Source organism: Schistocerca gregaria, chromosome 2 (genome assembly GCF_023897955.1).
Source record: "Schistocerca gregaria isolate iqSchGreg1 chromosome 2, iqSchGreg1.2, whole genome shotgun sequence".
In the NCBI taxonomy this organism is placed as follows: domain Eukaryota; kingdom Metazoa; phylum Arthropoda; class Insecta; order Orthoptera; family Acrididae; genus Schistocerca; species Schistocerca gregaria.
In genome coordinates, this window is record NC_064921.1 from 814,382,801 (window position 1) to 814,392,785 (window position 9,985).

Genomic DNA, 9,985 nt, shown 5'->3' on the forward strand with positions numbered 1-9,985 from the left:
CATCTCATTTACAAATATAAAACAAAACTGTCCCACTCCTGCAGTGTCTAAGCTTTCGTTATGTGATATAAAGACAGGATGTGGCAGATAAGTTACCAATTATCTGAATAGCTTCTAAGTCCTTGATACCCTGTCTATCACTGCCTTTCAAGTTGTGACAGAGAGGAAACTTTCCATCTGCGCAGTGCGTGATTCATCATAATCAGATTTCTGATAACTAATGCTCCCTGTGGCGTCATAGATGAGTGCTGTCGTCTATATAAAGTTGTGGCAGGGACCCAGGCGCCATCAGATTCCTTCCTTGAGGACTGCCGACAGAGAAACGCGATAACCATGCTCAAACAAGCTGTGTCTCTTCTGCTGCTTGCAGCCATCGCCAGTGGTAAGTATGTTGTTTTCATTCTGAACAGACATAATAATCTTTGTGCAATGGCGAAATATATCAAGGAATTTCCTGTAAAGGTCTCAATTACTGACAAACTGGAGACGTTTTTTCGTATGTGGATATGAGATGTCTTCCAACGCTTGTAACTAACTGACTGACAGCAAGGTCCTGCCCAACAAACTCTTGTTAACCGCAGCGAAACAAAACTTATATTCGTATGACCAGGACATTAACTTCACTAATGGGTGATTCACAAAGCAATGAGTGTCTGACTTCAAAGACATAGGTGTCACAGTTCCTACCAGGTTTTTTACTAACATCTCCGGCACCTTCGTCGTGTGGGTAGACCGGTCGCCTGGTGCAAGTGGATGAGGATGAAATGATGATGATAGGGCATGACAACACCCGGCCCTCGAGCGCAGAAAATCTTCAACCTGGCCGGGAATCGAACACAGGCCCCTTGCGTCGGACTCTGCTGCTCTAACCGCTCAGCTATGGAGGCGGACAATATCTCTGATATCATCAAACGCTGTAACTGATATCTACATCTACATTTATACTCCGCAAGCCACCCAACGTTGTATGGGGGAGGGCACTCTACGTGCCACTGTCATTACCTCGCTTTCCTGTTCCAGTCGCCTATGCTTCGCGGGAAGAACGACTGCCGGAAAGCCTCCGTGAACGCTCGAATCTCTCTAATTTTACATTCGTGATCTCCTCGGGAGACATAAGTAGGGGAAAGCAATATATTCGATACCTCATCCAGAAACGCACACTCTCGAAACCTGGTCAGCAAACTACACCAGTCGCCTGGTGCAAGTCTTTCAGTTGCAGAAAGTGTTGGGGAGTGAGTACCAGGTCACCAGCATTGTGAAGCCTAGTGCAGGGTTGGCTCAGGTGACTGAAAGCATAGGGGAGTTATGTAAGAATTTTACGAAAGAGGATCAGGTAGTGATAGTGGGTGGAGCAGGGAACAGTCTCGATAGGACGAGGAATATGATGTCAGTGGTGACTTGATTAAGGTAGCTACTCAAACTGGTGGTACTAATGTGCATTTCGTGCAACTGTTTCAGCGTCATGATCGGCCTCACCTTAATTCGGCTGTTAGGCGCGTTAATTTGGGACTGGGGAGGGCAGTGACGGCGGAGGGCATGGATCACATCTCAGTGGTGCCAGTTGGGTCTATCAGTAGATGGGGTTTCACTAGGCATGGCCTGCACCTCAATAGGTATGGGAAGGGGAGGCTGGCTAAGCTTATAGGTGACAGTGAATTGGGTGGTGGTGGTGGTGGTAGTGGTATCTCTCATGCAAAACTTCCTGTAGTAGTTGGTGTTAGAGGTGCACCTTTTTTAGACTGAAGTCAGCTGATAGGTATACCTGCTTAAAGGAAGGACCTCTAACTAAGGGCTCACCTCCAGAGGATGTAATGTTTCCAAGTAGAGAAAGAATTAGCACATTTCATCAAAATATAAGAGGTATTAGAGATAAAGTTAGTGAACTGCTAATAGATGTTAACTCTGAAATTATTGGTATATCAGAGCACCACTCAAATAATTTGATAATTCAGAGGATTCCTTTACCAGGCTACAGATTAGCTGGCTGTTTCTCAAGGAGTTCCTTGCGGGGTGGGGGAGTGGCTCTGTACATAAAAAACAGTATTTCATTAGAGTTCATCGACGTATCACGACACTGCACTGAACAGATATTTGAAAGTTGTGCAGCATTTGTTGAATTTAGTGAAACTATACTTCTAATTGCTGTTGTTTATAGGTCCCCTAACTCCGACTTCAAAGCATTTTTGCTTAAGCTAGAGAGGGTTCTTGATTCGCTTTGTAGGAAGTACCAGAAAGTAGTACTATGTGGTGACTTCAATATTAATTTTGTAGATGATTGTGCAAGAAAAAGGATGTTGGTAGATCTGATGCAAACTGTGTTTTTTCCAACTAGGGTGCAGGGGAACAGTAGCACAGTCATAGACAATATTTTTATTCATTCTTCATTACTAGATGGGCATTCTGTTAGCAAAAGGGTGAATGGCCTTTCAGACCATTTTAACACTAAAAAGTTTTTGTACTCTAACCAATGTCGTATTTAATTACAAACTACGTAGGAAAGTTAATCCAACAGCAATAGAGAGTTTTTCAAAACTTGTCAAGGAACAAGAGTGGCAAGATGTTTATAGTGCCGATAATATATATGATAAATACAATGCTTTCGACAACACATTTCTCATGCTCTTTGAGAGTTGCTTTCCATTAGAGCATTCTAAACGGGTTACTAGCAGTAATGGACAGCCCAGTTGGCTGACTAGTGGGATAAGGATATCATGTAGAACAAAGCGGGAATTATATCAAAATGTTAGTAGTCACAATCAAGCTACAGTATCCCATTACAAACAGTATTGTAAGGTGCTTAAAAGTGTTATTAGCAAGGCAAAAAGTATGTGGTATGCAAATAGAATAGCTAATTCACAGGATAAAATTAAAGCCATATGGTCAGTTGTGAAGGAAGTGTCTGGTCAGCAGCACAAGGTTGACGATATAAAGTCAGTTTGCAGTAATAATATTTCTTTTACTGATAAATTAGATATATGTACAGTATTGAACAACCATTTTCTGAGAATTGCTGGTGAATTAAATAAAAATTTAGTATCTACAGGAAATGATATAAATTTCTTAGCAAATGCCTTTCCGAGATTGACGTCTGAAATACTCCTCTGTGATACAGACAAGACGGAGATTGAGACAATAATCAAATCACTGAAGACTAAGGACTCTCATGGTTATGATGGAGTGTCTAGTAGAATATTAAAGTACTGTGTTGCACATGTTAGCCCTGTATTTTGCCATATTTGTAATTTTTCCTTGAGGAATGGTCAGAGCGATTAAAGTACTCAGTAGTAAAGCCGCTTTATATAAAGAGAGAAAGGGATAATGTAGATACTTTTAGACCTATTTCTATGCCATCAGTGTTTGCAAAAGTTATCGAAAAGGCTGTGTATGTAAGGTTAATTGATCATTTTATATCACACCATTTGCTATCAAATGTACAGTTCGGCTTTAGAAGTCGTTTGACAACTGAAAATGCTATATTCTCTTTGTGAGGTACTGGATGGGATAAACAAAATGTTTCGGACCATTACGGAATAAGGGGAGTAGCTCACAGTTGGTTCACCTCTTACTTTAGCAACAGGCAGCAAAAGGTCATTATTCACAATGTTGATAACAGCTGTGATGTGGGTTCTGAGTGGGGTACTGTCAAGTGGGGGGGTGCCCCAGGGATCAGTGTTGGGGCCGCTCCTGTTCCTTATTTATATAAGTAATATTCCCTCTAGTATTATGGGTAACCCTAAAATATTTCTGTTTGCTGATGACACTATCTTGGTAGTAAAGGATGTTGTGTGCAACATTGACTTGGTTTGAAGTAGAGCAGTACATGAACTCAGTTCATGGCATGTAGAAAATAAACGTTAAATCACAGTAAGACTCAGTTTTTACAGTTTCTAACACACAAGTCAACAAAACCTGACGTTTTAATCTCACAGAACGGGAATATGATTAGTGAAACTGAACAGTTCAAATTCCTAGGTGTTCAGATAGATAGTAAGCTGTCGTGGAAAACCCATGTTCAGGATCTTGTTCAAAGACCTAATTCTGCCATTTTCATTATTCGAACGGTATCGAAAGTGAGTGATATATCGGCATGCAAATTAGTCTACTTTGCTTATTTTCATTCACTTATGTCGTATGGTGTTATGTTTTGGGGTAACTCTTCCCATTCTAGAAGGATTTTTTGACTCAGAAACGGGCGGTTCGGGCAATAAGTGGTGTGAGTTCACGAACCTTTTGTCGACCTCTTTTCACGAGTCTGGGTATTTTTACATTGGCCTCTCAATATGTATATTCCTTATTGTCGTTTCTTGTTACCAATATTAGTTTATTTCCAACAATAAGCAGCTTTCACTGCTCGGCAGAAATCAAACCTCCATTTGGATCGAACTTCCTTAACTCTTGTGCAAAAAGGTGTGGAGTATACTGCTGCATCCATTTTCAATAAGCTGCCACTCGAATTAAAAAATCTTTGCAGTAACCCACGCGCTTTCAAATCGAAACTGAAGAGTTTCCTCATGGGTCACTCCTTCTATTCTGTCGAGGAGTTCCTTGAATAATTAAGATGATTCTCATTGTATTGCTGATAGCGTTTGCTTAAACTTATGGACTCATTTTCTTAGTTTTCTGTGGAGTGTGGGCCGATTACAATTGTGTATCTGACTCGGATTCGAACCTGGAAATCTGCGTTTCCCGTTTCGATAAGATGTCGTCTGACAAGTCCAGCACTTCACACGACCCATCGTTAGAACGTACAGTCATGAAAAAGTACAGGCAAATTCAGTATCCTCCGAAAGATTGTATCGTGCCACATATCTTATTAATATCTGAAGCGTCTTGGACTCAGAGCTATAACGTTGACGCAGTTCAAATGGGTCAAATGGCTCTGAACACTATGAGACTTAACTGCTGAGGTCGTCAGTCCCCTAGAACTTAGAACTACTTAAACCTAACTAACATAAGGACATCACACACATCCCGAGGCAGAATTCGAACCTGCGACCGTAGAGGTCGCGTGGTTCCTGACTGTAAGCGCCTAGAAACGCTCGGCCACTCCGGCCGGCCCGTTGACGCAGTGTTGATGTACCTCCAAGTAGCCGTGGTTGTGGCTAAGGAGTACTAAAGCAGTTCTGAATCTCGTTGAACGTCGGCCGACGAAAGACCAGTGACGCGCTTGTAGCGAGGAGTGCATATGTGAGTATGTTCGCCAACGTCTGGAGAATTCCTGCTGTTCGTTACTCTGTTCTTAAATTGCTGAAGTTTCGACACTCCATACAAAATCTACAGCAGGGATTTTACAATGACTATGTTCTCCGCCTACCATCATTTGTCAACTGACTTCTTGCGACCGGAATACGATGTAGGATAGTAATATAACTGGGCAGATATTGTCAATAATAGATCATCATGAAATACAATTGCATTACATGAATATGTTTTGGAGATTTAGGGGTAGTACATAAGGGTACCATAGAATATCTACATTTGAAAGGAATATCACCCGATTTTTGATAGGTGTTTTGAATGACAATGTCATCAGTAACATGAACAGCTGCTCCTAGATTCTCAGAACGGATATTCCGATAGAAAATGGTAAACCGGACGTAGAAACCAGCCAATACATATCGATTAAGTAATGTGATAAAATATTTGAGAAAGAAGAGTAAATGAAGAAATATAAAGCTGATTGCTTTCTGGTGAGTCATCAGTGAACTGAACAGAAAGGGGAGCAAAAATAATTCCTACCGTCTGATAACGTTTGTAGCATGAAGAAGTACGAAGGTGTAGACACATCATAAATAGAGTGATGAATACCAAATAATTGATCAGAATATTTCGTTCCACGTTTTAATTAGAACACTAGATAGTTTTCTTTCCCACAACTAGCTATTTATAGATATTTTTCGCCCTTAAAACTCATTACCTACTGATTTCCTTCTGCTATCAGCGCGTTCGCTTAACAATCTGTCACACATACTTGGGCGTGCTGAAAAGTGTTGCCTCCGATTTTCTTTTTATTCTGTTCTCAGTATCGGTTGAGATGTTACGTGTCATCCATACTAGTCGGTCGATATCTCTTTTTCACTGACTTAAGAACCAACCCTCTGCCGCTAGAGGGGTCCGGAATGTAGTATGTAACTTCCTGGTGCTTGAAAAACAATTCAGAAAACTGTAAGCGAATTCGAAGAGTTCGTTAACACCGCATGACAATGTCAGGGCACACACGAGCGCTGCGACAACAATCTCACGTCTTGGGTTCACTGTCCTCGTTCACCTTCCTTACAGTCCCGACTTGACCCTAAACGATATTCATCTGCTTCAAAAGCTTAAACAACACCTTCGAGGACTTCACTTTGACATCGCTGAAGTGGTGCAAGCAGAGACTAGGTTGTGGCTCCATCAATGACGTCTAACATTCTACAGTGAAATGTAGAACATTCTCAGTTTTCTTGCAGCGTCAGTTCGAGATAAAATCTCGAGCTTTCGACGATAGCCTCCATCGTCATCGTCCCATGCCTCCACATACTGGATTCTGCTATTAAAGGGGCTGTTGAAATAATAATGAGCGAGAAGAACATTAACCGTGATAGTGAATATTATCTGAGCGGTGCATGGAAACAAGCGCTCGATGCAGAGAAGCAGCAGAGACATTCCCTGCAGTGTTTACGTTCCCACGAAAGCGGTGGCGTACCAAAGACCGTATGTTGCTCCTGACGATGAAAATGGAGCCTATTGTCGAAAGCTCGAGATTTTATCCCGAATTGACGCCGCAATAACACCGATAATGTTTTAGATATCAGCACTGACGCTAAAGACTTCGGTCTCATGTTCTACAGTGAAGGTATCAACAAACTGGCTTCTCTTTGGGAAAAAAGCGTTCGCCGCCAGGGTGACTATACTGATGATTAATTACGTAGACATGGAGAATAAAGATGTAGAATGTCAATAAAGTCTGTTGCATTAAAAAGCTTTAACAGTTTCCAAATAAAAATTCCGAGGTGTTACTGTTCAGTGCGTCCTCGTACCTCAGTAAAACGTGAGGTAGATTTATAACTTCTTAGCAGAAGCTCATGGTATGAGACAGACGAATGAAAACGATGAAATAGATGTTCTCCATAGTTATTCCGATTTCACCTAATCTCGTAATCAGTACAATAAACTCGAGACTAAGCTTTGCATGTATTCATAACATTCACCTAAACTAATACAGGTACATATTAGACACCTCAAGTGAATGTTCGCAAATTGAGGCACACAAGATAAAAATATTACAAAGTAGTGACCGAATGCCACTTAATGCTGACGTGATGTGTTTCCAGCTTCGTACCCGAAGATCACGGTGCTGTTCCAAGACCCGGCCGACTACCAGGGCGAGATGAAGTGCTGCATGGGCGCCTTCAACACCCCACACAACTACACGGGCGCCTACCAGGTGAACGCGCTCTACCTCAGCAGCCACGTGCGCAACTACGCCACTCTGGAGATAGGCCCGGAGCAGCAGGACATCAGGATCACCATGAGCGAGACTCCGTATGGCGCGTCCGACTGGAAGGTCGTGGCCACAGCCACCTACTCGGAAGTAGCCGAGCCTCTCCAGCTCCTCAGGGTGCCTATCAGCTACAAGACCGATCCGTCCAAATATTACCTGTTCGAAATCTCGTACGGAGGCAGCTACACGTACCCCGGATACTCATATATCGACATCTCTGCTGGTCCTTACAAGACAAGCTACAACGCCTTTATACTGGGTATTGACTACGAGAGGGCATGAGACTACGAAATCATTTGTGACGTAACAGTTGTTAATTATATACCTCAACTTGTTTGAAGTGACACAGAATCTTAATAAACTATCTACAATTCTTTGTTTTTTACTTGAAACTTTGGTGAAAATTTCTTTTCATCTACTAAATCCCCTGTCTGATACTCAATACACAACCCATTAACGCTATGGAGAATCCCGAAATATATGGCTTTTATAATATCTTCACAAATAAAAATGGAACATATATTATGTAACAAGATGGAGATGAGATCTACATTTACAGAACTTGTAAATTTACAGAAAGCATTTAAGAATGTTGAATGGAATACACTGAAACGTCCCCTTAGAAAAATTATGAATGACTGTGCTGGTAAGCCCCTTACGTTATTTGATTTTCAAACAGCTGAGCGGAACTGAACGTACTTAGACATTTCTCTCTTTACTTATTCTGATCAACACTAAACTGACACACAATATTTTTAGCGCAACGCAATCTGACTTTCAATAATCACTATAAATAATGGCCCTGATTAACATTAACCTGTACCTTTCATGAATCACTTACCTCAGAAAAATCTTCGTTAGTCGAATTACTGCAGTACAGCGAGCGCCACTACTGCCAGCTAAATAAAAGATTCTAACTATTCAAGGCACTAACTACTGATAGGCACAGTTAGCAAATGAAAGATTTTGGTAGAGATCAAACAATATATTTACCTTAATAGTGTTCAAAAGTCACCATATATATATATACTCCTGGAAATCGAAATAAGAACACCGTGAAGTCAGATACATCACATGATCACACTGACACAACCACAGGCACATAGACACAGGCAACAGAGCATGCACAATGTCGGCACTAGTACAGTGTATATCCACCTTTCGCAGCAATGCAGGCTGCTACTCTCCCATGGAGACGATCGTAGAGATGCTGGATGTAGTCCTGTGGAACGGCTTGCCATGCCATTTCCACCTGGCGCCTCAGTTGGACCAGCGTTCGTGCTGGAAGTGCAGACCGCGTGAGACGACGCTTCATCCAGTCCTAAACATGCTCAATGGGGGACGGATCCGGAGATCTTGCTGGCCAGGGTAGTTGACTTACACCTTCTAGAGCACGTTGGGTGGCACGGGATACATGCGGACGTGCATTGTCCTGTTGGAACAGCAAGTTCCCTTGCCGGTCTAGGAATGGTAGAACGATGGGTTCGATGACGGTTTGCATGTACCGTGCACTATTCAGTGTCCCCTCGACGATCACCAGAGGTGTACGGCCAGTGTAGGAGATCGCTCCCCACACCATGATGCCGGGTGTTGGCCCTGTGTGCCTCGGTCGTATGCAGTCCTGATTGTGGCGCTCACCTGCACGGCGCCAAACACGCATACGACCATCATTGGCACCAAGGCAGAAGCGACTCTCATCGCTGAAGACGACACGTCTCCATTCGTCCCTCCATTCACGCCTGTCGCGACACCACTGGAGGCGGGCTGCACGATGTTGGGGCGTGAGCGGAAGACGGCCTAACGGTGTGCGGGACCGTAGCCCAGCTTCATGGAGACGGTTGCGAATGGTCCTCGCCGATACCCCAGGAGCAACAGTGTCCCTAATTTGCAGGGAAGTGGCGGTGCGGTCCCCTACGGCACTGCGTAGGATCCTACGGTCTTGGCGTGCATCCGTGCGTCGCTGCGGTCCGGTCCCAGGTCGACGGGCACGTGCACCTTCCGCCGACCACTGGCGACAACAAGATGTACTGTGGAGACCTCACGCCCCACGTGTTGAGCAATTCGGCGGTACGTCCACCCGGCCTCCCGCATGCCCACTATACGCCCTCGCTCAAAGTCCGTCAACTGCACATACGGTTCACGTCCACGCTGTCGCGGCATGCTACCAGTGTTAAAGACTGCGATGGAGCTCCGTACGCCACGGTAAACTGGCTGACACTGACGGCGGCGGTGCACAAATGCTGCGCAGCTAGCGCCATTCGACGGCCAACAGCGCGGTTCCTGGTGTGTCCGCTGTGCCGTGCGTGTGATCATTGCTTGTACAGCCCTCTCGCAGTGTCCGGAGCAAGTATGGTGGGTCTGACACACCGGTGTCAATATATATATATATATATATATATATATATATATATATATATATATATATATATATATATATATATATATCATTTCATGACATCCAGTCTTACAAATTTACTGTCTCTGATGGACACAAGTCCAGAT

General features: G+C 43.4%; 1 protein-coding gene across 1 annotated transcript; it reads left to right on the top strand.

Annotated features, from left to right (window-relative positions):
- Nucleotides 1-279: 279 nt before the first annotated feature.
- Nucleotides 280-7,875, top strand: LOC126335135 (uncharacterized). The gene is made up of 2 exons (XM_049998094.1): nt 280-382; nt 7,314-7,875. The coding sequence occupies exons 1-2, from the start codon at nt 334-336 to the stop codon at nt 7,763-7,765; spliced, it is 501 nt and encodes a 166-aa protein (XP_049854051.1). The 5' UTR covers nt 280-333; the 3' UTR covers nt 7,766-7,875.
- The last annotated feature ends 2,110 nt before the right edge of the window (nt 7,876-9,985 follow it).